The following is a 27,531-nucleotide window of genomic DNA, read 5'->3' as shown; positions in this document are numbered from 1 at the left end:
TAATTTTTGTGGTAATTAACATTATGCTGTAATCAACACGAATCCTGTCGGTTAAGCTTAATGACGTGTATTAAGCCTGGAACATTCCTTTAAAGCTAGGGTTGTGACTTTGTCCTATAAAAACACAGATTAGAGTTTTTTGAGGTGACAGTAAGTGAAGAAATCACTATAATTTAGGAGTATTCGATTTTGAAATCTGAACTTTAGTGACATATCTGTAACCGTAGTGAGAAGTCGACTGTAAATGTGCAGGGCGATATGTGCGACAGTTGCTATAACAACCAAAGTAAGCCACATCCGCCAGGCATAAAGCCCTGTGGTGGTAGCACAAAATCAGCCCCCCGAGGTTGTACCGGCTCATTCCAAAACTCTGATCCGCTCCTATTTCAGTTACCCAGTGCAATGCTGTTTAAGACTGCCTTAACACCAACCGAGCACAAGATGGATTTTCTGAATGTTTAGGAACAAGAAATTCGTAAACCAGTATTTGTAGTCAAACACAATGGGACGCATATCTGGTGACTTCAGACTAGAATAACTTCAGACTGTGAATGAACAGGGATTTAATGCGAGTAAGTGCACTCTGAATCGTCCACACGTCCAATTTACGCTTAACATTATTAAACGTTAAGTCTACAGGGATTTCTTTAGCACTCAAACAACATGTAACACATGAAAGTTGATTGGGAATTACTATACTTTAACCCACTATAGCACTATCCCCCTTAACACCTCCCACTGAGATAAGCCCATATAAAGAAACAAAGATATATAAATGACTCCGTTTCCAAGCTACAGTTGCCAAGGTTTGTATCCACACATTCTCATCAGCCTCCTTTGTTTCAAAACCACGCTATAGAACAATTAGCCAGTTTGAGCATTTGTGTTGGCATGCACACGCTCCTCACTGTTTGCACTGCCACTTAGTGCCTAATGTCCGGCCTGCCGAGCATGAAAGCAAACTTCCTCCAAGTTGGGATGTAAAACCGTAAAACTCCTCAAGGTGACTGTTGGAGTCCCTCTTAGACCTGATTCATATTCTATGAAAGTACTTGAACATTAACAGATATTTCACTCTTCACAATTCATAGCTCAACACAAGTATTCCCAGAACTTCTTTGTGTTTCTCACATTAATGTCTATCCTAGCACAATTTGGTGACACATTTGTTTTCTATTTCTGTTTATTTTTCTCCTGGTTCTCAAACGCATCTAAATATCTTACATCTTAAAAGTCTAGACCCAGTGGATATGGACAGTTATAAAAGACGTGTCTTCAAGTTGATAAAGGTGTGATTCAAAAGGCAATCCATATGATACACAAAGTGGAGTCATTTCTATAGCAACATGACCACAAATAATTTCACACCCACCCACCTAAAGTAAACACTTACTGTATGGATTTGTAATACATATCTTGCCATTTAAATACACTGTGGATGAGAGTAAACTAGCTCAATGAATGTGCCTGTTTTCACTTTCGACGACTTTGATTTCCTCTAACACCAGCTTCTTCAGTCCTTAAACTAGTCCTTTTTTCAGACGTGTATCAAGGCTTCAGAGATTTTTCGTTATGTTAAGTCAATTTCCCAGGTGCTGCATTTCCATTATTTTTACATCCGTGTATAAATTGCATACTTTTAAAACATTCAGATCAGTACTGAATGGAAAGTTGGAAAGCATAATAATATAATGGTTGGAAAAAAAATCAGAATAATTGCCGTTTGCATACAATACTGTGTGCAGGCTACTTAAAAATTATACTCTGTAACAATTCAACAGCCTAATTGCAGCTGCACTCAAGAACAAGTAGCTAGTTAATGACTTCCATCTCTATGACAGCCGTTTTCATTTGTTTGTGTCTAAGCATGTGTTTTGGTGTATAGTGCAGAGCACAACAATAAGGATTTATATATATATATATATATATATATATATATATATAAGAATATATATATATTCTGGCCAGTCGTGCCAGTAGTTCAGACTGCCACAAAAGACTGATTAATAGAGTACATTTTTATATTTGCTAGATTGATTTTAGCAATGTACTTTTATATTAGCTACAAATTTTGCTTTATCTTAACAAAAACAATTAATAAAAGAATAAAATTAATAAAAGATGCTTTCAAAACTATCAGACATAAATGCAATTTCAACAAAAATCTCATCTAGCTCATTTTTGATAACATTATCTTTTAGCAGAATTTGCCACAACATTGCAGAATGCCAATCTCAGAGAAAACAACGTGTATATTTGGAAGGCACAAAAATGGATATACAAGATGAATGCATGTAAAAATTTGTGGCAGCACACCAGTAGCTCGAAAAGGTAAATGACAGTCTTGTCAACGGGCCCAAAATTAAATCCTTATTGTTGAAACCTGCAGTTTGTTTGATCGGCCGACATAAATTATGTTGTACCATAAGTCACGCTTGTCAACTGTATCAAAACTAAACACAAACACACGCACTCACACATGTTTCCTTAGCATTCAAAAATGGGGATATTTTATAGACTATAGGCTACAGTAGTTATAAATATAATAACCTACCCCTAAAAGAAAACTTTCTACATTAAAAAAAAAAAAAAAACTTTATTTATTTTATAACAAATAACTAAGGCTGTCCCCAAGGCTTTTTCAAATTTAGCTCACTTCTGTGTATACATTTATTTCCAAAATATAGGTACACACACACACACACACAAAATACAGTGACTTATATTTTGGAAAATACAGTATCTTTTCTTAGCTGTGCAACTGGAGTTTGCACAAAAGTGGCAAAATAATCTTTGGTGTGTGACAGATGGTTTAGAGTGCGCTTTAGGGCACACTCTTGTGCTTAGCAACAACTGACCCACTGAGTTTCCCCTCGTTATTGACTCCAAATCAGCCAGAATGAGATCAAACATCAGGGGGTTGGGGTTTTCTTGCTGGAACTACATGCCTGAAATATTTGACTGCAGAGATGTGAAATGCAATTACCCCTCACTTAGCAAATGGAGTATTCTATGGCCTGGTGAAACAAAGAATTTAATATAATATAAAAAATAATAACACATCCCAAATGGCACATGGTCCTGCAAGAACATCTGATTATGGTATATATCTAACATCTTTTTGTTCTAACATCTAACATCAAACTGTTTTGTTCAGGCAGGCGTTCTTAAGTTGTCCTTAGGCTTTGCAAATCTCACTCTGCACTGAAAAAAAAAAAAAACTCCTCTTTTAGCTGTCTTTTTTCTTTAAAAAAATTTATTTTATTCACTTGTTTTTTTATTATTATCTCTTTTTTAATGTGGTCTCTGTAGCACTTTGAGATTCTTTTATGAAAAGTGCTGTACAAATAAAATTTATTATTATTATTATTATTATCTTCACCTTTATCTCTCTCTCTCTCTCTGCCTTTCTAGTCTCAATCCATGCATATGTTCTGTTCACTTGAAAGCATCTTCATCATAAAAACCTTTTAGTGGTCACAACGTGTTACACGTGCTATCCTGAAACTTTCCACTGGCATCCTCCGAGGCAGAGGGGGACCTTTAGATTCCCACCTGCTTAAGCCAGACTCTTTCCTGCACCCCTCTGTCCATCTCTGTGTGATCCCATGCCCTCGTTCTCTACTCTTCCTCTCTTCCACAAACGGTCCCTCCTCTGCACCCACCCTCCTCGCTCCAAGTTCAACAAATCAGGGAAGACAGAGCACACACAGATGCTGTTCTGCTTCTTACCAATGCTTGCTGTGATGCCAGTCCTGACCTCTTGGTAGACCCCTGTCTGGAGCTCAGTCTCTTCCAAGACTCGGAGAAGCGACCTCTGGTGGAGGGGCGTCCGGGCCCCTGCGCCTCCTCCCTTGTGGTGCTGACCTTGAAGCCTTCTCTCCTCCCCTCCCACTTTCTTTTAGTCATAACTCTGAAGGTTTTCTTGACGACTCTGGAACAAAAGCCACGGAAACAAGGAACCCTACAATGTGATGATTCGTCTTCCTCTAAAACTCTCCCCAAGTGTCAGGGCATCTCTTTCCTGTCCTTTTCTTGAACAGAGAAGCAAAAGAAGTGGAGGGAGTTTGGCTTCTACACCCTGTTGCATGTGGTCCCGCAGCTTCAGTTAATGTAGGAGGCTTCACCCGTAGATAGAATAACACAGAAGGAGAGAGACAGAAAAAAAAATGTAGCCTGCACGGCCCCGCCTGCAAGGTTCCTCTCCTGGTTTCAGTCTTCTGATGTCTTCAAACTGAGCGGGCAAAGGCAAAGCGAGTCATACTGGAACTGAGCTCTCATCCTCACACTCTCTCCCCACCCTCATTCACACACTCTCCCTCCCTTCCTCCCTCCCTCTCCACTTGTTATATCTCCCTCTCTCATCTGCTTCACTGCCAAAGTTCACAGCTCACGTGTCGCCAGCTCTCGCCGTACAGCGTTTCTGGAGATTAAAGAGTTATTCAGAACAGAAGGTTTCTACAGGTTCCCCCTCTCTTTCTCCCCTGTGGTCCCACACTGGTTTTAATCGACACAAGAATGCGGGCTTCACATCAGCAGAGCCCCACACACTCACCGGTCAAAAACTTTGTGATTTCAAGACCTAAGAACTTTTATTACAGCTAACATTCACCTAGATCTGTACATAAGGCCCATTTTGGTACCACAGAGAGAGTATGTGCACTGTACAGTACCACTTATTGGGACAATGGACTGTGATTTTGGTAGTAAAGAGTAGGATTCCCCCCCCCATGAAAACATCTCATGTCATGTGTTCTACGACCGGGGCAAATAGACCTACTTTACATAGATAGAAAATGAAAGCTGAACTTCCTCCTGCTGAGCTGGTAAAAATACAAATCAAAGCAATGAATGTGGAAATTTAAATATCTTGAATTAAATCTAGGCCTACCAATGCAACCACACAAAATCAGAGTAAGACTGCACTATTACTAGGCACATAGTAATATCTGATTTGTGCAAAAAATTTACAAACCATTCATCCCACCACTGACATATTGTACATTGTGATAAATCCAGCATAAGACCCACCTACTCATAGTTGCCAAGGTTACCACAAGAAAACACCAGTCCAACATAGCTGGTGGTTCATTAGCATTCCAGTTTACATCAACGCTTAAAAACTACAAAGGAATATGCACCATATACTGAAGCAACAATTATAGAACATTTTCTCAGAGATGTGATTATGACTTTTCAAACTAAAAATTAAAGATATAAAAAATTTAGATTACTGGGATTCAAACAAGAAAATGAGTTTGGATGTTTTTTGTTAAATGAGACACTTAAGATTTAATTTAGAGCTGAAGGTTCTTGTGATGGCTCATGGATATTCCAATGGCCTTAATCTGATTAGCAATAAGAAAATAACACGTTTTCTAAAGGCTTTCCAATGAGTTTAATTAAAAGTTTAAGCGAGAAGACTCAAAGGACTTGAAAGAAAAATCTCGGCATGTAACCTTATGTAAAGCCCACAGCACACTGAGTCATCACCCTTGGAAGTAAGCGTGGTATTTTAATAAAAAAGCTGCTTGTTAGATCTGAGAAAACAAATAAGACCAACATATTTTCTGACCAAAAGAACAGTTTGCTGTTGGTTAGCAGCAACAATAAAAAACATCTCTGGTTTCTTTTTTTAAATCAGAAAGAAAATGGTTCTAGGAACAATAAAAAAAAAAGAAAAGAAAGTGAATGTAATTTAGAGTTATCTTTATTTTTGACCGTGAAGAACTAGTTCAAAAACAAAAGATAAGTAATAACTTTTATAGCACAAAAATAGTCATTCAATGTAATATTTGTATATGATTCTCAAGGACCAAGGATTTTTCCTTCACAGCTTCACTTTTCATCTTAAGAACAAAATTCAGCAGAGCTCATCAAATTTGCTATTCGATATTACATTGACTGTTTAATTAGACAAAATGTTCCCCCAACCTGTCGACATCTGACTCACAGGGGCCAATTTCCTATTATTCACTGTGGTCATTTTATCCATTATGTCCTCTACCAATTTCTCAGATCAGCAATTTTGTGACAGATTAAATCAGTCACAGTTGCCACTGTTTTTCAGAGTTTTCAGTATCAAGTACTTCCAACATTCACACAAGACAGAATACCGGAAAAATAACTGTTAAACCCCCCCCAAAAAAACAGTAATACTAAAAACAGACAATATTGTGCCTATAATATTACACAATATTAACGTTTTACTGTTGTAAATCAATAGGCCTATCACATTTGCACTCATGTGATATTGCAGACTGTCAGGATTATGTTGTTTTTGTTGGTTTCATTCCCGTGTTTGTTTCTTGTGCTTCAGTTCAGTTGAGTCCTAATTACCTCCTAGTTAGTCTCCTTGGTTCCTGATTACGTTAAGCAGTCTGTCATTAAGGTTTCCCTGTGTAGTTATACTCCCCGTTTTATTCACAATCAGTTCACTGTTGGTTCTCATCTAAGTGCGTGTAGTTAATGTAATGTAGCTCTATGCCTTCATCTACTGTATGTATTCTCTTCCTGTTCATTAAACAAGTTAGTCTTTGATCTTCATTGTCATGATTATGTTAACTACCATCAGTCGTTGCTTGTGTGATATAATTTAACTATTTCATATGATATAAATATGAAACACAACCTAGAGGGTAGCACGTGTAACACGTTGTGACCACTAAAAGGTATTTATGATGATGATGCTTTCAATATCTTGAATATTAGGGCCATTCTAGTTGTTGCCCTGCTTTCCATCATCAATCAACTGTATAAAATGTAAGATGAATAATGTAACTCTGGGATGGGTGCGTAAATTGCGTTAAATGTTTTTAATTGCTTTATTTTTCTCTTGGCTCATGGGACCTTATTTCGGAAAAAATCTGTATGGTAGTCAATGGCAGACAACTTATCTTTTTATTCCGTCTGAACTGTGCCCTGAATTACACATATGATGTTTGTCAATTTAAAAGATAATTATGAAAGTCAAGAAAGTTGCAGTTTGTCATAAAACAGAAGAGTAACATTTAGTTTTATGTGAAAATCGCTGATGACTAGGGCTGATTATCAAAAGGTCAATCAAAAAGGGCAGAAAAACGTGCCAGACTGCAACTCATACTGACTGTGAAGAAAATTTTGTGTTAAATTTAGGGCTGTTAAAGGTAAAGTAGGTAATTTCAGCGAGGCTAGCAATAGCAACCTAGCTTTGAAAGCGGAGAGCTCCAAAACACATGAGCACATATAGCCAGAGCACATTCAGCAAAGCATCATGAGAGATGGCATTAAATTACCTATCTCAAAGCATAACATTAGAATGATAAAACTTGACTGCTGTAGATTAATTTCGGTGTTGAAAGTGTTGCCATAGGAATGAGAACATCACGAGTTCCCATCACTTAATTGACCGTTCGACAACAACGCGCTGACAGACAGGACAGACCAGGTTACTTTTCGGTTACTTTTGATATTAAACATATTAAAGAAAGTCTCACCTTTCAATTTTGGTAATTTTTTTAAAGAAATTTAAACAATAAATACAGTTTTGTGGCTCTTTAATGTCTCTGACAGATTGCTGTAGAGCACCAGTTAAAGCTGCCCATGAACCGTTCATCTCTTCCTTCTAGTTCATTTATAGCATCAAATAAACATGAATGAACATAAGGAGGAATGTTGTTTTAACCGCGGAAAGGCATCGGTACACTCCGTTTTTCAAGTTCAAATCCTCCCATGTTAATCTACTAACTCTCTTGACTGCTTTATCGGACAAAATGGCGGATGGCGAAGTATCATTGGTCAGATCACCTGTCAATCTAGCTCCCTGCAAAGGGTCAATTAAGGTAATTACGACATGGCGTGAAAGCAGCATAAGCTTGTTGTTTTGGTTCAGGAGTAACCGTAAAAGGTGGCTGCTGTTTGTTTGTGGCACTCAGTGACTGTCTGTCTACAACTCTGCATAGCCTCATGGAACGCGATGATGACGTGTGATGTCTGTGTGATCAGGTGGGTGGAGGTATGGAAATACATAAGTTGACAGGCAGGTAGGACATCCTATGACGGACTGAATGCAATGATTGGACAAACATTTTTGGGTCCTGAGATTTCCACAGAAGAGATATGTACATTTACTATCATGATGTGAAGAGAGTTTCAACCAGTACAACAAAAATTGTTTATGAAAAACATTGCCGAGTCCGACCCTACTTTAATGTGACAATAATGCAGTGACAGTTTAAAAAAAGCAACATTAAAGCAGGCTATGATTGACCCTATGAATCACCTGTAGTTCAAGCCAGGGTTGCCATGTCCACGGTTTTTCCCTACACCACACATTATTTGTAGCACGCCTTTAATCCAATAATCGCAAAGAGCTTTGTTACTTCTGATAAAAAAACAAAGTCTGAGCTTTCAAGTTATGTCAATTTATCATAAAATTCAAATAATAAAAGGCGTTTTGACGCTGTTATATTTGGCAATGCAGATCGCTGTAGCGCCTCAGTTCAAGTCAGCGAGTCAACCAACACAATACAAGTTATAGCAAAAAAAAAAAAAACATCGAAAAGATACATTAAAACTCACTGAAATGTATCATGTCTCATATAATCGTAAAGACGTCAGCAAAACAGCTTGTGACCAATATGTCACTTAAAGTTGCATTTACCACAGGAAAGTTATGCAATGACCACAATTTGTTAGTTATAGAAAAACTAGAGGAGCTTATTTACTGTTAATTATGTCTATTTATTTGAATACATTTGATATGAAGACAAGCGTTTATAAAACTACCTTATGTGCAACTGAGTTTTTATTTTATTTTTTTACCTTGAATATTATAGTATTGTACCAACTGAGAGGCTCAGCTGTATAGTTTACTTTACAGCATTAGTTGGGAGAGAAGAATATCAAACTATCGGTAGATATCATTCTGCAGTGTTGAAACTGTAACTGTAGTCTTACCTTCATGTCTGTGCAGAGAGGTTGCAAAACTCTCCTGGCTTGGACTTTTCTTGTCATGGAGTCCTGTTCAATGAGGAAAAGACAAAGCATTCACTTTCTATTTAATGAATAATAATGTATAATGTTATTTAAAATTCTAATGTAGTTTAGGAAAATTACATTTTCAGATCAGTAACCATAAACTTCCTTTTCATTTTGAGTAATTCATGACTCCAAAGGACGTCTACCTGGAGTATAATCACTATATCAGTTTCAAGCAAATCTATAAATCTTATGTAAAAAAAAAGAAAAAAAGAAAATGTCTATAGCCTAAGAATGACAGGCTTAATCCTGGTGACTGAGCAGCTAAAATAACATCCTACAAGGCATGGGGTGAGCATGTGAAGCTTGGTCTGTATTATTAAAGGCAAGAGAAAATAATGACTATTTTGCAGCTATAGAGCAATAAAAACCTGTTACCATCTGCATCTGTCAGAATGTGTGTATGTGTAAGCCTGCAATGGCATTGGAGAGACACATAAATGGAGGAAGATATATTTATAGTGGCAAGATATTTAAATTTCATTTCATTTGCTCTAATGAAAAGTTTAATAACTAAATTATAATGACAGAAATCTCTGGAGTATCGTGGGTTAACTGGAACACATTAACTACTCATCTGATTAAATCACAGTGGCAATTTCTCTGAGGCACCAATAGGCTGTCATTTAAAAGAAACTGATAAATCTGCTTGTGTAAAATAGGAAAAAAAGAGAGAATAATGTTGTTTCCATCGTAAATAAACTATGTGCATCACAACGAGAATATTCGTGTGATCGATTTTATGATAGTTCCGTATTACAATTAGTGGGTGAAACCGAAAACAGTTTCAGCCTCAAACAGCACTCCCACGGACCACCCACAGTTTGCTTCTTAAGCGCATAGTACAGAAAACAGACAGGTTCTTCATTTCCATCAGAAAAAAAACAAGTAATGTTTACAAGGTATGGTAATTGTATACAATAAAATACCATAAACACAACTAATCCCTTAATTTGCCAGATTAATTAAATCAAAGATTTGAAAGATACATTGTTTGAGACCTTGGGTAGCAAGATAAGTGTTGCTTCCAGAAATATTTTTCAGGTACATTTTTTTCATTAGCATTTAAGAAAAATCAGATCTAAGATGAATCACAACATTAAACATTTTAAAGTCTTTTCCCCCCCAAAAAAGACAAATGTTATTTACACACAGGGTTAACAATGTTATTTTATCAGGGAAAGACCTGAATGGTGTTATCAAATTTAAAATTGTAATATAATTTTATATTCTGATAAAAACAAAGTATGTGTGTCCTTATTCTTAAAAATAAAGATTCTTTATTGGCATCTGTGGTTCCATGAAGAAACTTTTCCAAAGAAGTTTTAGTGGAAAAAGGATTCGCCAGGTTATCACACTAAATGGGCCTAATGGTTCTTTTAAGAACTGTTCACTTAAAGTTTCTTTGAGGAAGAACACAAAGGGATTCGTCTATGGCTTTGCTGCAAAAATCCCCCTAAGGAACCATTATTTTTAAGTGTGAGGATAAATACATAGTGTGGGTCTTTACCAGATATTGCACTGTTAAACATCTTTTCTTTTCTTTTTTTTTTGTTAGAAGAACATAAGAATTGAGTAATTCAAGCAGTCACAAAAATATTTGAAAGTTCGGTCAATCTTTAAGCTGAAAAAAGTAGTTGAAATAATGTACTGAAAGCTTTAATATACTGTAAGCATATACTATTGATTAACCACCTTTGAGCTAACAGTAGTTCTATTTAAAAGTTTACAACTTACTATATGGTTGAAAATCAATATAAAAATAAATAGGATTCTTAAATTCAGAACTGTTGCACTATTATTGTGATATAATTAATTTAAGATATAACCCCTCTTTTTCTTGGAGCGGAGAGCAATTCTCAGTTAGAATAAGTCAAAAGTCCTGCTACGAGACTACACCTCATATGTTCTCCTGTCTCTCAGATCTAGCTTGTGCATTCTTTTGAGTGTTATAATTTGCTATCTGTCTGTCAGCCCCCAAAACAAACAACAGAAAGGAATAATTTAGAAACAAAATGCTTGGCAGAATTTCAGTAATGTATGCAGAGTCTTGTTCCCTGCTAAAACTGATTATCATAGCATAGTGTCTATTTTTCAGGCTTCATTACACATGGTTCACTCTCTCGGTCAAGATTAAAGAAGACTTCAGATTGCTCTACTAATTGGTTCTTGATTGTTGAATGATAAAAAGGTTGTGGATGCATTTTTTAGCAGTCTGGAGCCATCAATAATTCAAGCTCCACAACAACAAAGTCAGTAGGTGTGTGTGTGTGTGTGTGTGTGTGTGTGTGTGTGTGTGTGTGTGTGTGTGTGTGTGTGTGTGTGTGTGTGTGTGTGGTGTTTGCATAATCCTGATATTAGCAACAAAACATTTGTATAAAAACAGATATTTCAGATTTAGTCATTCGTTCTAATTGGTTCAGAATCAATGGCATCGAGCTATAGCTTGCTATATGCATTCTCAATACACAACTTAATTTATTAATGTGTCTTAATAATGATTATATTCCAGATCAGAATCAGCAGCTTACTTTAGATGCAAGAAACCCAATGCTCTCAAATGTCACACCCTGCCTTAAAAAAACAGAGAGGTTTTCTCTGATAACTTCCTAAATATTATTTCTAACTTACATAGAAAACATTATGGCATGAAAGTAAATATTCAAACTAATAATTGTTTGACAATATATCCAGTTGTGAAAATGTAAAACATTCCGAAGCATTGACATATATATATATATATACATTCCTAAGTATATATATATATATATATATATATATATATATATATATATATATATATATATATATATATATATATATATACACACATGCAATCGTCTGCTTTAAGAAAAATCTGTGAAAGTGAGTTATACAAAAGAGAAGCATGAGTGATTTCTCCTTTGAGAGCATATGGTATAAAGCCTTCTTGCTCTATGCTCACTGCAGTTTCCAACAGATGGTGAATGAGTAACAGCTATCATTTATTTACCATAGCAGTAGTCAAATGCATACCACAGTGACCGATTGGCCTCATTATTAATCAGCTTGAAGTTCAATAGAAGTATCCATCTTTCCAGACCAAACTGTAAAAACACTAATCAGAAGACCAAAACTATCCACTCTTCTCTATTTGGTGATAGAGGTTAACAGCAGCAAAAAAAAAACATACACGTGACGAAAAACGATGTTTGTTTTAAAAGACAACAGTGTATATCTCTTACCAGTTTGATGATTCCTCTCCTAGATCTTTCTTTTTCCTCAAGGAGGTCTCTCTTGATACCCTGTGAAGATTTAATGTTCAGAGTCTCAAGCAGGCGGTGAGGCCACAAAAAAAAGCCAAAAGGCCCCTAGTAAAAGTTTGTATGAACAAAAATGTAGCTTTGGTTCAAAATGCACAGGTGACAAAGTCTCTCAGAGACGAAGCCCTTGTTGACCACATGACTCATTTGACAGCAATGCCTCTCCCTTGGGTCTGTTCCCTGCGTTCATGGCATCCAGCAGAAACGGGCATCCGTGAGCCCATGCGTTGTTCTTGTGTCCGAGCGTCAGAACCCCAACACAACTTTATGTCTACTTCAATGGTGCTTGCAAAGTCCTTCAGCATCCATTTTAAAGTGAAGCTTCACAAACTGATCTGTAATAGATGGCTCATTGGGAAAAAGAAGTGTCCGAACTTATAAGTGTCTACGGAGAGAGGGAGAGCGCAGGAAGGAGAGAGTGTATGCCTGTCGTTGCCCTGTCACCAACGCATGACACACGTCATCAGGGGAGGCACCTGGGCCACAGACATCTGTTTGACTCTCCCAACGAGACACGGGAGGTGTGGGGACCAGAGGGTGGTAGGGGGGTCTGGGAAGCCCTGTGGGCCAAGGGTACGTGAGGGGGGCTGGGGTAGCAGTCCCTGCCTGCTTGCTCACAGATGCAGGTTGCTAGGTGAGGGGGCTATAAATGCTCTCTTATTGAGGGGCTAATGATGTCAAATAAAATAAAGCAAACAGTCGGCGGCTAACGAGGACTAATTTAGTGTGCTCTACGTAATGAATTAATGACGAGCACCCCACTGATAGAAATGGTGAGTGCAAGAAATGGCAGGAGACTGTGGACTCCACCGCTCTGATCAGGGGGCCGCGAATCTATTCACTGACAGTTCTGCTCTTCTTCATCTTTTCAGCCTTCTTTCCTCTAATATATGTCTCGTTTAAAGTACTAGAAATAAAAGCTGAGTATAGCTTTCAAGTCTATCGTCGTAATGCCTCTCTCTCTCTGTCTCTCTAATCATTCTCATTTTCATGGTTTGTCTGCGGTTTGGATTGAGGTGGTCTGGCTTGATTTGGCTTGTCTCTGAGGTTGTCATGGCTAGAAGGAGCCGGATGAACAAAACACATTAGCTTCCATGCTGCTCCATCAAAGGGATCTAATGTAAGTGAGAGGGAAAAAAATATTTTGTTTAAAACTGAAAGACTGGCATGACTATTTGATAGATAACCACACAAAAAAAAACGCAATGATGATCAAATGTTGCAGTCGTGCACGGATTTACATAGTAATTATAAGTGCGTTTCATATGGAAAAATGCTTTAAAAGGCAAAAGTCTTATCAAAAAGTTACAGGGATAGTTCACCCAAAAATAAAAAATTATGTTGTGATTTACTCACCATCATGTCATTCCATGTTGTATGACTTGCTGGATTTTAATGCTGCTTTTATCATACAATAAAACCAGAGACCAGGGCCTGTCACACTTTAAATAAGACAAAAAAGAAACAACAAACCCACATAAAAGTAGTAATCCATATATACAAACCCCATTTCCAGAAAAGTTGGGACATTTTGTAAAATGCAATAAAAAACACAATCTGTGATTTGTTCATTTTTTCGAACCTTTTTTTTTTTTTTTACTGACAACAGTACAACGATTTCCAATGTTTTCACTGACCAGCATAATCGTATTTTGTATAAAAAATATATATATATATATTTTTTTTTTAGCTGGCTGCAATACACAACAATAAATTTGGGACAGAGGCAATATAAAAGTGAAAAGAATATAGAATATCAAAGTTAAACTCTTTTGAAACAGTCCACAGTGAGCAGGTGAATTGGTAGGTGAGGGTATCGTGATTGGGTGTAAAAGGATCTTCTCTGTCTTTGCGAGGAAAGATGGGTCGTGGCTCACCACTTTGTGCCAAATTTCATAAGAGAATTGTCAAACAATTCAAAAATCACATTTCTCAATGCAAGATTGCAAAGAATTATTGTCTTTAACCATCTACCATACATTATATTGTAAAAAGATTCAGGGAATTTAGAGAAATCTCAGTCTGTGTAGGGCAAGGACCTCAGATGAGCCCTCAGATGGCACTGCATGAGAAACCATCATGCTACTGTGTTAAATACAGCCACATGTGCTCAGGAGTACTTTGGAAAACCGTTTTCCCTTAACAGTCTGCCGCTGCATCATACAACCTGAATCTCTGTTACGCAAGGAGAAAGCTAAACATCTGTTAAATGCAGAGATGCTGTCGAGTGTGTGTGAAGGTATCATTGACGTGGAGACATCAGAGACACATACTGCCATCAAGATGACATCTTTCCAGGGAAGCAAGACAATGTGAGGCCTCCTTCTGCATGTGCTACGACAGAGTGGTTTCTAGACACTTCTATACTCTAGAAGGGATGTTCATGACAGCCTGCAGTCCAGATCTGTCCTTTATTGAAAATCTATGACCCACCATGATAAGGAGAACCAGAGAGCGACGACCACGGACTGCTGAGCAGATGTCTTATATCAGGCAGGATTGGGTAAAAATTCCACTTGCAAAACTGCAACAATTAGTATTACAATTAGTATTACAATTATGTTTACAAAATACAATTAAGTTGGTCAGTGAAATCTTTGGAAATATTTTCTTTGTACATTTGTCAGTTAAATTAATGATCAAGAGAATTAACAAACCAGATTCGTAATTTTATTGCATTTTAAAAATTGTCCCAACTTTTCTGGAAAAGGGGTTGTACTATGTATCAAACTTGGGAAGTTATATAACAGCTTTGTATGATGATCAGGGTGAAATCTATATCATTATTTACAAAAAAAAAAATGTTTTGAAAACAGTGTGTTTGGAGCGATATGAGGGTAAGTAAATCATGCTAGAAGTTTAAACTACTCCTTTTAAAACTGAGTCACAATTCCAAAAGTCCTACAGGAAGTGTTTAAGAAAGTTACAATATTGTTGAAGTATTATACAGCAGTAAAATTAGTCTTTTAAATGGCCAAGGGTCAAGCTGAATTCTCTTCTGTGCTTTTATTCTCTCAAATACAGTCCATCAAAAGGCTGGGCCATTTCTAAGAGGTTATTACGAGTAAAGAGTGCAACCAGCCATGGGCATGCTCTATAATAACCATAATGTAATGAGTCAATTAGCAAGGGTGGGGGGGATGGTGTTAGAGAGAGATAGGAGTTGTGATTCGTCCCCCATGGGATGGTTTCATATCCTCACAGCACTGTGAGTGGCTGTTTATATCCATCTAAAATCTTTAGCACATCTGAGGTTTGTAATGATGGAGAGAAGTGGCCCCATATGTCTGGACCCATCAGTTCTAAACTGACCATCAGCGATCCAAATAATCCTAAAAAGCTCCATGGCAACAAGACACCGCTACACAGAGGTCCATTGTATACATCGCACGACTGCACAGTTGATCAGTAGAACCAATACGGCTTGATAGCTTTTTAAAATCACGTCATGAATACTAGATATATTTTTAAACAATTTTTAAACAATTCTGTAACTTAGGCCACAAAACTTGTTTCAGCAAACCATTTACATATGTTAGATTTATTTGAATATACTCCTTGTTTATTGCTAAGTGAATAAAGAAATATGTTATTTTGCACAATGGAACACTTGCACTGAGCTTCGTTACGCACTTCCGTTTAGAAATAGTACGTCTCACTTATTTCCGGTTATGTTTACTTTTTCAACGTACCGTGGTCAATGAGTTGAACAAACGCCACCTAAAATGAGTGTCCGCAATAAGATTAAAATTTTTGGCAATTCTTATTGACAGGAGAAGGTATATTCTGATGTTTACTGTGTGCAGAATTTTCCATGTGGAAATGATTTCACCATTAATTCACCACAGGGTGTCACTGTTCATCTTAACTAGCGACCGCAACGCTGAAGTGTATGAAAACAGATGAATAACATCAGTATGAACCACGAACATTTGGATTAAATATTTGAATAATTCTGTGTAATTTTTCAATGTCAATCTTTTTACTATTTACATGTTTATGCCCAAAATGCTATAATATTCAAAGTGGTCGACTGTCACTCTCCTCTACGCTGTGTACGTTAGCCTAGCCTATTTAACAGCATTACAGGCACCTCGTGAGCAGTCACTCATTCAACTATTTTAAAAGACTGGAATAAACACCAACGCACACAAAGCGATCCTTTTAATAGTCAATTTCATTTCAAATGAAAACCCAACAGGTATGAAATGTCAGAAAGAGAAAAAATCTGTTAATGAGAAGACGAGCATATAGGACTGCTGCAGCTTAGTGGATAAATATATTTACGGTAGCCTATTTATTATTCAGAATGCACAGTTGGAAAGAAAATATATAGGAACATTTCAGCAGGCTCAAGATAATTAATACGGAGATCATTATTCATTGTTTTAATCAATTGGCAGCCATAAAACATAGTGATAATCTGCATTTCTATCAATACTTGTTTTGAATTAAAGATACAAAATGTAATTTTTTTTCGCCGCTAGGGGTCGCTAACATCATACAATAACAAAGGCGTAGGTTGATGACGCAAAATTTCCTGCGGAATAATGGAACTTAAGGATGAGTGATTGATGTTGCTCAAAAACAAGTGATTGATCAAAAACATTGATGTTTTTATCATGACTGTGGTATGAAGCAGGGCGGGACAGATATCAGCGCCACACGCGAATCCTGTGGATATAAAGGAATAAGCCGAACTACCCACAAGTGCTGAATTACATTAGAATAACATACAGAACATATTCTAACATTTCATCATGTTGAACTATATAACATTGATTAGTTTTATGTACATTTGCTCACCTATCTAATAAATGACATGTAAGAGCTCTGTCAAGTCGAAGTTTGTCAAGGACGAGGAGCTCTCGGCATCTCGAAAACGCCACACTGATATTGATCCTCGTTTTAGTTGTCCTTTTTTCCCAAAGTCTGCTTGCCATGGTCCAAAATGTTTGACACTGAGCACAACAACAGCGTGCAGTTAGACGTTACGCACTACGAAGTTGTCCATGGCAGTACTAAGAGAGGAAACCAGGGATAACGCGGATATTACATCATTGACAAGCGACAAGTGAACAGGGATTCCGGTACGGCCAATTATTTAAAGCTGCAGTCCGGCACTTTTTTGTGTTTAAAAATATAAAAAAAGACATTTTTGAAAAAAAACGTAACCAGCCAGTGTTCAAAACGATCTGCTTGCCTTACCTCGATTCAAAACGGTAAGCTTGTAATAATGATTTTAATTCCAGTGGTACTGGTGGATTTCCGCGGGAATTTCGAGCATGTCTTTGCGTCATTACGTCACTTCTGTACACATAGAGAAGGAGTCCCCGGCTAGCGTGTGTGGATGATGGTGGAGTTTTAGCTTAGCACTTGGTATGGCGGATCCCGAAAGTTTAAAGCGACAATCACCAGTGACAACTGGAGATTCACCAGTTGTAAAACACAAAGACTTCGGACTTCAGATTGGCTACAGAAAAAATATATTTTTCACGTTTTGACGTGATATAAGCAATCGTTAGATTTGATCAGCATGGTAGCTACCCTACTGCAATGCTTCCCCCCACCCCCCGAATTTGGTTAGAACAAAAGTGAATGTTACTTACTTGTTCAGATGACATTTTCCGATGAAAATTCTAATGTTGACACTTTCAAAAAGTATACTCTGAGATTGCTGATGAAAGTACAGTATCCACAGCGACGCGGCAGCCTCAATACATTGTGTTCATCCGCGCTGTTTCATGCCGATTTACTACCCACGCACAGTTAATAATTCCGCGAATAACTGCAATTGCAGATTTCGAACAGAGATGGCGACAAAGAGGAAAAACGACGGACTGCAGCTTTAAGATTGGAATTTCTCTGAAATTAAATATATTTGAAACTTTTGGGATATTATAAGTACACAACTGCAGGAAATATATCACATTGTGCAAGTGATTTTTGGATATTTTATTACAAAATTCTTACATATTGTACCTTTAAGATATATTGATGGACACCAATTTTGAACTGTTTGTATAGATTCATATTGATTGGCTAAGACGCATTTAAATCTGGTAAATGTTGGTGAATCTTGTTAATTTGTTAGACGTTTCAATATCTCTTTTTCTCCCCCTTTAAGATTTTGTTTTTGGGAATTTTCTATAGATTTCTTTTTAGTTTAATATGTAACATCATTGAATCTTTATTGGATTGTGTAGTGAGCTCATTTCATGTATTATGTGTTGTTAAAATATGTCGTCTGATTGTTAGTATACCCTAGTTTGGTTAGCTGTGTGATCCATGTACTCATGAGACTCCTTATATTAAGATGGCTCCTGCTCTGAGCATTGTTAACTAGGCATTGGGAAAGGTCACATATGATATGACCGAAACGTTTGTCACTTTTTCATTAAAGCAGTGTTTTTTTATCTTGCAATTGGTGGTTCCCATTCATTGTCAGAGTGTGCAGGCTTTTTTAAAGTGTTTCCCTAATTGAAGTTTTTGGTCTACGAACCTCATTTGGACAATTTAAGGCGCGGTGAGTTCCTGGCTTTTCATTAGACGAGTCGACATTTACACTACCCCACTAAGTGCCACCTCCGTGGGGGGAGGATGTTGCCATAGTAGCATACCCCTATGTCACTTTCTGAGTCATTTAATTATTAACAACCCCATGCCTGAACTGTGCAGTGATATCTTAGTCTGTTGCACCACAATGTGTGATACACACAGTCTGGTGGAAACATACACCATACAGCACGTAAAAATTTAAATTGAAGTGTCTCAAACCACATGATGCTCAATTGAGACAAAATTTCTCCTTAGTCTAACAAGTTTTGAGAGAAAAACAATTATAAATGAAATCTATGCTCGTTTACATCTAGTCACTTCATGCATTCACTGATTGGATAGATATCTGATTTGTTACGGTTCCGTTTACACTTGGCCGCATAAATATCCACAAAACACTTTAAAATTCGACCTTCAATTTAACAGTGTTCACGTCAACGAAAGCAACAGATAAGCTGTATTTTTTTATTTTTATCATCAGCTAATTTCTAGTAAGATTATTTAAATCAGCAAAGACAGAATGAAGTTTTTGGCAGAATATGAGAAGTTGTGTGTTGAGCGATGAATCACAATGAAACAAGTTGCATGGTGATGCTCCAGAGTCGTGCCTTCGAAACCCTGCTGAGAAATATAATAATAAATGCATCTCTACCACAGTGAAGCATGGAGGAAGAGGTGTCATTGGAACAACACTGACTCTTCTTCCTGTCTTCAAGTTAGGGAAGGCTATTCCATGCTAAGTTACTTTTTCTCCAATACTTTATCTGTGCAATTCTGGCTAATTTCCTGATTAAAAAGGTTAAGATCATTAAAGGACCACTAAATATTTTGCTATTTTTGGCTTTGCTTTGGCTTGTTTGTTGTAGTTGTTTTTTTTTGCCCAGGAGTGTAATCTGGTAAAATTCTGACATTCACAGTACATTGATGTCTTTATGGATCATAATATATCAGTTCACTTAATCACGGGCAATAACGACTAGAATGCAGGGCCGTAACCACTATAGATAGAGGACAAGTCCCCCAACATTAAAAAATGACACTGGGCCTGTGTTATGTCCTTTGAGACACAAGGTAATTTAACGCCGTCTCTTGTGGCGCTTCGCAGCCTCTGTTCATGTCTCTTGGAGAAGGCATGGCTTTGGAGAGCACTGTAAAGGGAGAGTGGGATCTTATAATTTCAAAGCTAGCTTGCTATTGCTATTTTCTTCGAAATTACCTATACCTTTAAAGGAGTCATATTATGCAAAATTTACTTTTATAAGGGGTTTGAACACAGATGTGTGTCCAGAGTATGTGTAAACAACCACCCTATAATGGTAAAAATCCACCCACTCCTTTTTTTATATAATTCCCATAAATCATGACCAGTCTCTCCAAACGAGCATTTCCAGATTTCCGCCTACTCTTACGTACGGGCAAAGGGAAGCCCCACGCATGACTGGTGACAATCTGCCCTATTAGCATAGATAGGCTACTACCCTGAGTTAGCCGCAGCAGTCCACCATTTCTGTTTCCTCGCTGTAGCAACTGGAGATATACAATGTCTGCGCCAAAAAAACATTACAAAAGTTATGTTATTGGATGTACCAACGAACATAAGAGTCTCCATAGAATCCCGGCATCTGAGCCACACAGGACACCATGGTTGAATTTCATTTATGATGAAATGTGCCGAAGACGAAAGTTAAAGTGTTATATATTTGCGCAAATCATTTCACGCTGGACTGCTTCAAAATTGAGGGTCAGTTCAACACTGGATTAGCACAAAAGTTGTTTTTGAAAGATTTTTTTTAGATTAACATTGTACATGCTAGTCAACGAGTTGAATCAACTTAACTCTACAACTACTACATAATGTATCCACTAGGGGTGTGCAAAGCAGCCGCTATTTGTATCTGTATTTGTATTTGTTGAGGGGGGAAAAGTATTTGTATTTGTATTCGAGTAAAATTCAAAATAGGCGTAAAAATCGTAATCGTAAAAAAAAAAATTTCGTTACACTTCTAATTTACGTTATGAGTAAGTATTCTTTAATTATATCCATTATAATAATTATGGATATGCAATATTGGTTGATGAATCCAGCAATGAAACAAGGAATGTCATTGAAAAGAAAATAACATAACAGCCATTACCTCATCCATGGTTAAACCAACAACTAATAAAATACCATTGTGAACATTATGAAGCCTACAGCCTACATCTTGCTGTCTGCAAAAGACAGAGTAACTTAAACGTACCATATAACTCCCACACGTGCATACAATTCGACACAACTACACAAGCTTTTTTAAACTTTTTAACCGAACGTTACGTTACTCTGTCAACAGCCTATTGTCTAAATGACAGCTAAACAGCTGACGTTACGTAAACAGAGCGAGCATGAGAGCACCCGACTGCAGACGTCAATAATGCAGCGTAATGGAATAATGTCCCGATCAAACTCCGCTTCTCGACAGTTATAAACTGCCTCAGGAACCCAGTTAAGGTACAAACATCTATTCAACAAAAATAGTGATGGAGTTAAGTGTTTTATCGCTCAGCCGAGCGCTCTCTGTTGCTGTGGAGCAGCCTGTGTCCGTCACTCACTCACTCATCCGGGCACGCACGGCGCGGTCTCATGAGGAAACGCAGCTATTTGATATAAAGTTTTTCTTGTTCCCGAATACAAATATTTTATATAAGTATTTGTTCGAAATAAGTATTTGTAAAAAACACGTTATTTGTGCCTTTCCGAATACCGTATTCGGCTCCACCCCTAGTATCCACTAACCATTCACAATTGCATGCTGCACGATTAGCATAGCAATTAATGAAAAGGGGGCAGAGAGCAGCAGCTCATTTGCATTTAAAGGGACACACCCAAATTGAATTTGGATCGCCAGCAGCCATTTCACCCTGTAGCCCAAGACTGGTTGCCCACTGAAGCTAAGCAGGACTGAGCCTGGTTAGTACCTGGATGGGAGACCTCCTGAGAAAACCAGGTTGATGCTGGAAGAGGTGTTAGTGAGGCCAGCAGGGGGTGCTGCTCACCCTGTGGTCTGGCTGGGTCCTAACGCCCCAGTAAAGTGATGGGGATATTATACTGCCAAAGAGCACCGTCCTTCGGATGAGACGTTAAACCGAGGTCCTGACTCTCTGTGGTCATTTAAAAAAATAAAATAATGGCCAGTGCAGTGGCTGTGATATATAAACCTACCAACGTCCGTTGCCATGATTTTTTTTAATGACTTATCGCGAGAGGAAAAAAATATGTTTTAGTCGCATAACATCGGTCAATGGAAACGCCATCATTTCGCAATAGTTTTTTATCGATTTAGAAGAAGAAAAAACACAAAAGTTTTGCGCAAATCTGTAATGGAAATGCGGCTACTGTCTCCTCTCCACCAGAGTAAGCTGGTGTGTGGTGGGCGTTCTGGTGCAATATGGCTGCAGTCGCATCATCCAGCTGGCCGCACATTGGTGGTGATTGAGGAGATTCCCCCTTCCATGTAAAGCACTTTGAGTACCCAGAAAAGCGCTATATAAATGTAACAAATTATTATTATTACAAATAGGTACAAATTTGATAAGCTATAGCCTAATAATTGATCTGTGGGGTATTTTTAACTAAAAATTCACAGACACATGGGGACACCATGCAGAGACATATTACATCTTGTGAAAAGGGGCGGTCCCTTTAAATAGAAAGACCATCACCCACTCCCCAATGTTCAAAGCACAGTTAGGGCCTTGCTCAAATGAATGAATACTATAAAATTGGGAGTATTACAACCTTTTAGCTTCATCATGTAATTTTAAGGAAATACTAAAGACCATTACCTGTACTGTATCAGATTACATTGATGTATGTTTGCCGCTAGAACAATTCTGCCCAGATTCACTGTGGCAAGCCATTAGCTGGCTAAGGTTTCCATACTTCGCTGAAACCAACAATCAGATGGGGTTTATACGGCTCATACGCACGGGTAGCATTTGAGTAGGAGTAGGCAGTGGGCCAAGTCTGTTTTTCTCCTTTAGTTTTCGATTTGATAGATCTCCTCCAGGGAACTGGTTAATTTTTTATAACTGGCTTTATAAATTGTTGTTGAGCACATTACTGCTTGTTTCCAACGTCAATTGTTGCACATTAAAAATATAACGTAGATATAATCTCGCTAGCTAACCACAAAATGTTAGCCGGAGTAAGAACCAATCAAAGCTCGTGTTGTTACCTTGTCAACTTGAGTTGACCAATCACGTCATTATTTGAACCGGTGCCCGAAGACCCGGATGTGAACTGAACTCGCGGGCGCGGCGGCCGGTCAGTGGCGAGTCCTCCGTTTTTTGGCTACAGTGTATGGCTGCACCACACATCGTGGAAAGGTAGGTAACTGATTAACACTAGCATTATCCGAAACATTGTAAAAAGTCTGAATGCATTGGTCTTGGCATATGTTCGCCGAATGCTACTACACACGTGGGTAATGCTAAGCTATTTTTGTCGTTTTAAATGTAGTATACGGCAAGTTGGCTAGTGTTAGCACCTGAAGTAACTTTGTATGGTAGGATCAGCTTTTTTTTTCTGTGGATACCGCAAGCTAATTATTTATTTAACCTGTGTGTTGTAAAGAGTTTATCAAGGGCTTATTTGCATTTGTCTTAAAATGTTGACTATGACGCTGAAGTTTTTTTTTTTTTCGTCCAGAAGAAGAAAGTTTTAAAGTTTTTTTCCATCGTTCAGCCCCTTCCGTGTAACTAGCTAACAGTTATATGAATGTATCTTATTTGAAGTGAAGCTTATGTACTGCGAGAGTATTTCCCAAACATCTCCAGGAGTAAGTTACACGATACACGTTGTCCTGCCTGCTTTAGACATCTCCCTGCTCCAACACAGATGATTTAAACAGCTTCCATAGTTCATAATGAGTTGACAGTTTGAATCATCTATGTTGGGGCAGGGAGATGTCTAAAACACACACGGTTATATAGTTAGCTTACGTTATCTCCTGATTCCTGTCTAATTACACATTGTATTTTGTATATTTTGCATGCGTTTCCTCTCCTGATGGTGAAGCCGACATCTGTAGGGCAGAAGGCAGACGCTCTGGAACACCTCACTTGGGTGAAGTAGGCAACGTATTAACGGTATCTCCATGAGGCAACGTCCACGTTGGATTTATTTTGTATAGTTGGCTAATGTTATTAAGGCAAACATTAGATAAGGGGTTTTCAAAGTCTGAGACTGCGTGCCTTCAAACAAAGCGTGGGAAACAACGTGCCCCCCACCACATTTTTAGTTTACTTGGTAAGTTTCGCTCAATTCCTGGATGACTTTGGGATCATAATTATATATTTTTTATCCCATATGCACTCAACATTTGAGCCAAAATATTGCTGAACATAACTTCTTACTGCACCAAACAGTTATAAATAAAGGTCTGTCCTAAGGCATTTATTAGTTTCAGCCTGATGAGGGAAAACAGTTCCCAAAAACTACTGTATCTGAACTCTCACACATGTGGGCTATTCTGTGTGATCTCCTTTTGATAACTAATGCAAGTAATGTAATAGTTTCACTTCCATTGATCCTCCCCTGAAACTGTTTGGAGGCCCACCACACACTTTGAAAACCCCTGAGTTAGATTATCAACGGCTAACTAGGGCTATTTAGTGAATTTACAACACCAGACAAAAACGAACTTGAACCAGATTAACTTTTATTAGTGTCATGTTATTTAAAGATGTACTCAGGCCATGGCTGCACGCTCACAATGTTGTGTGTTTCATCCTTAGACAGCGTTGGTGCAGTTCCTACATATGGCGCTTTTCCACTGCATGGTACAGTACGGCACAGCAAGCTTTGGCGCTTTTCCACTGCATGGTACGGCTCGGTTCGGTACAGCTCACTTATGGCGCATTTCCACTGCATGGTACGGTACGGTACGGCTCGCTTTAAATGGTACCACCTCTGTTGAGGTTCCAAGCGTACCGTACCGATACTATAATGTGACGTGAAAACACTGCAGATCACTGATTGGTCAGACAGAATCGTCACTTCAGCGTCATTGTATTTGCGACACGAGACACTAAACCCGCTAGATGTAAATAGCCAGACAACAGCCAACGCGGTAGCACCTGTTTTTAGAGTATTTACTTGACAAAAGAGGTAAAAAAAAAATCAAACAAGAAATGGCTGAATCGTGGTCAGTGGACGAGGTGCAGACGTTCCTCTCGTTGGTTGCCGAGGAGTGGATCCAGCGAGAGCTGGATGGGGCAACACGGAATGAAAAAGTGTTCCAAGAAGTAGCACAGCTCTTAGCCGCACACGGCTACCACCGGACCTACAAACTTAAAAATTAAACTTTGAAGCGGTACTAACTGCAGTGGAAAAGCAACCGAGCTAAAGCGAACCGAACCGTGCCGTACCGAGTAGAGTCGTACCACGCAGTGGAAAAGTGAAGCGAGCCGAACCGTTCCGAGCTGAACCGAGCCGTACCATGCAGTGGAAAAGCACCAATAGACACATGTCTGTGCATGGTAGCTGGTGCTTTCTACATGTGCAGTTCCCCCCCACACATTGTAATGCTTTGCACTGGCAATGCACAAGCTCCAAGACACTTTTTGGTGCTGGTGGAAATGTCATCCAATGAACTGCATAGAATTCCCCCTCGATCCTCCATCCATGCTGCATTGGGGGAGGTATGTCTGGCAGGCTTTGCAAACTTCTCCTGTAGAACAGAGGAATAGAAAATATTTTGGTATATATTCCAGTATGAATAGGATGAATTGTCAGGTAGACAAATATGACAAAGAATGTGTTTATCAAAGGTGGTTACTTTTAATCTAGTAATCTCACTGTTTAGATTTGTAAGAATACCATGTAATGTCTTCGTTTCAAATAAAACATTCCTTTAAAAAAATGACTTTTGTGTTCAATTCATTGTCAACCTTACACTATTCACTGTAATCTTATATTGAATATGCTTTTTGCCCTTGTTAAATCTCCAGCTTTTCAATAAAATTAAGATAAAGTGTTCAAAAATATACATGAATAAAAAATCACTTTGTGTAGTTAAGATTCACTGGTAGTGTGAGGTTTATTTAACATACTTTCTTAAACTAACTACAATACACGCATACATAGCCAAAGTTACACGATCAATACACAATTATTTTAATAGAAAATTTGCAGAATTTATGGATTTGATACATACCTTCAGTATCTTTGGCTGCCATTTCTCTCCTCCTACATGCTCTTGCAATGTGATCTTTATTGGTGAAGAAGAGTGTGTAACGTTCCCCATGGAAGCCCACATTAACTGGCACATCTTGGGCTCTCCAGGTTTCTGTTAAATTGAATGTTGCTATGGCTTTTCCAGCTATTAAACTCTCAGCAGTGTTGAGGTTAACCCATTTCTGGGCACACTGAACAAATGATGCCCAACTTGTTTGAGAAAATAAGGTTATTGGGCTTTTTGCCCTAGAAGCAACATGTATACAGCACTTCATATTGTCGCACACCGGCTGTCAATCGCGTCCCGCTTTGTTGTTATGCGGTCTATGTAAATTTCTATGTATGTCACGGGTGATCAATAACCTTAGAGGTCTTCTGACGGTAAGTGCACAATGTATAGTATAGCTCGTGTAGACAAAAAGTATATAAAGACTATTTAAATCGCAGGATTTCGTTATAAAGAGAGCAAAGTTACTGTATCAAATATGTTGGTTGTCAGGGAGACGGGTGATTTGTTTACGTTTTCTGGCGCTACGATTTAGTAGTTCTACAAATTTGCCCGTTTAAAAATGTAAGAGTTTAAATCGATATCTTCATAAAATGTGCACACATCAACGTTGGAAACAATGATTACACTACTTATGAGAATTTTTACATGCCATCTGTAAACAAATCACTTAGTTCCTTGGCAGGGATCTGTGAAATTCACAATTTCGGGGTCCGGCCCACGGCCTAGAGTGAGCATTTTAATGTTCTGGTTCTGTCAGCGGCCCACCGCTCAGCTCAGCAAACGTGCCATGCGGAGTTCTGTGTGAACACTGTGAGCAGCGTGACAGAAGCTAATCACGATGACAATATGCCCACGCGTGGAAGATTTCGGCGGGAATAATTACTGAGAGCCTTTGTATGTCTGACGAAAAACATCCTAGCACGGTCAATAAATGTGATGAACCATATCTCTTCCTAAAGCTAAGTTTTTTGTTTATCTTATATCATTTATGTTAAATAGACTGAACCATTTGTCTCAGATTTAAAGTTAGCGACAGGTGAAATTGTGTCGATTCAGTATATTGCTTATATAAGCTTAATTTAGATTAAATAATTTACTTGTCACGCATATATAATAGTTCAGAAGAGCAGAGCTATGACTGGCAGAAAAAAAAAAAGTAGCCTAACGTTAATTATTGGAAGAAAACATAGCCGTTATGTTGTGTGTTTGAAGCCTAACGTACATTGATTGATGAGATCTCACTTCTGAATGTCCAAGTCAGTGGCTCACTTTATATTTCACAATCCGCCTGAATCCCGTTCCTGTTCATGATGAGACCAAGCTCGATGACCTGGATCACGACAGTCCTCAGTTAACCGGGAAAGCACTGGTTGGAAATTAGTGGTTGTAAGTTACTACATGACTTTAACAAACCTGTAAAGCAACTC

At 38.1% G+C, this 27,531-nt stretch overlaps 2 protein-coding genes across 9 annotated transcripts in view; both read right to left on the bottom strand.

The window, feature by feature from the left end:
* trpm3 (transient receptor potential cation channel, subfamily M, member 3) overlaps window positions 1–27,492 on the bottom strand; it is a 165,713-nt gene extending 138,221 nt beyond the window's left edge. The window contains exons 1-4 of one of the 7 annotated variants that reach the window (XM_079605609.1): window positions 27,327–27,492; window positions 13,677–13,754; window positions 12,243–13,435; window positions 8,938–9,000 (exon numbers count right to left, since the gene is read on the bottom strand). In XM_079605609.1, coding sequence (XP_079461735.1) covers window positions 8,938–8,994 — 57 coding nt within the window. In that variant the 5' untranslated portion in view covers window positions 8,995–9,000; window positions 12,243–13,435; window positions 13,677–13,754; window positions 27,327–27,492. The remainder of the gene's footprint in view (window positions 1–8,937; window positions 9,001–12,242; window positions 13,436–13,676; window positions 13,755–27,326) is intronic. The other 6 variants (XM_079605615.1, XM_079605610.1, XM_079605612.1 and 3 more) reach the window with 6 other exon arrangements.
* Window positions 1–27,531, bottom strand: part of ankrd34bb (ankyrin repeat domain 34Bb) — a 322,103-nt gene that overhangs the window by 203,969 nt on the left and 90,603 nt on the right. The window lies entirely within an intron of this gene.

The sequence above is a fragment of the Phoxinus phoxinus genome, assembly GCF_949152265.1.
Source record: "Phoxinus phoxinus genome assembly, chromosome: 3".
NCBI classification, from domain to species: domain Eukaryota; kingdom Metazoa; phylum Chordata; class Actinopteri; order Cypriniformes; family Leuciscidae; genus Phoxinus; species Phoxinus phoxinus.
The sequence above is the reverse complement of the archived record's forward strand: the minus strand, read 5'-3'. Positions and strand labels throughout refer to the sequence as shown.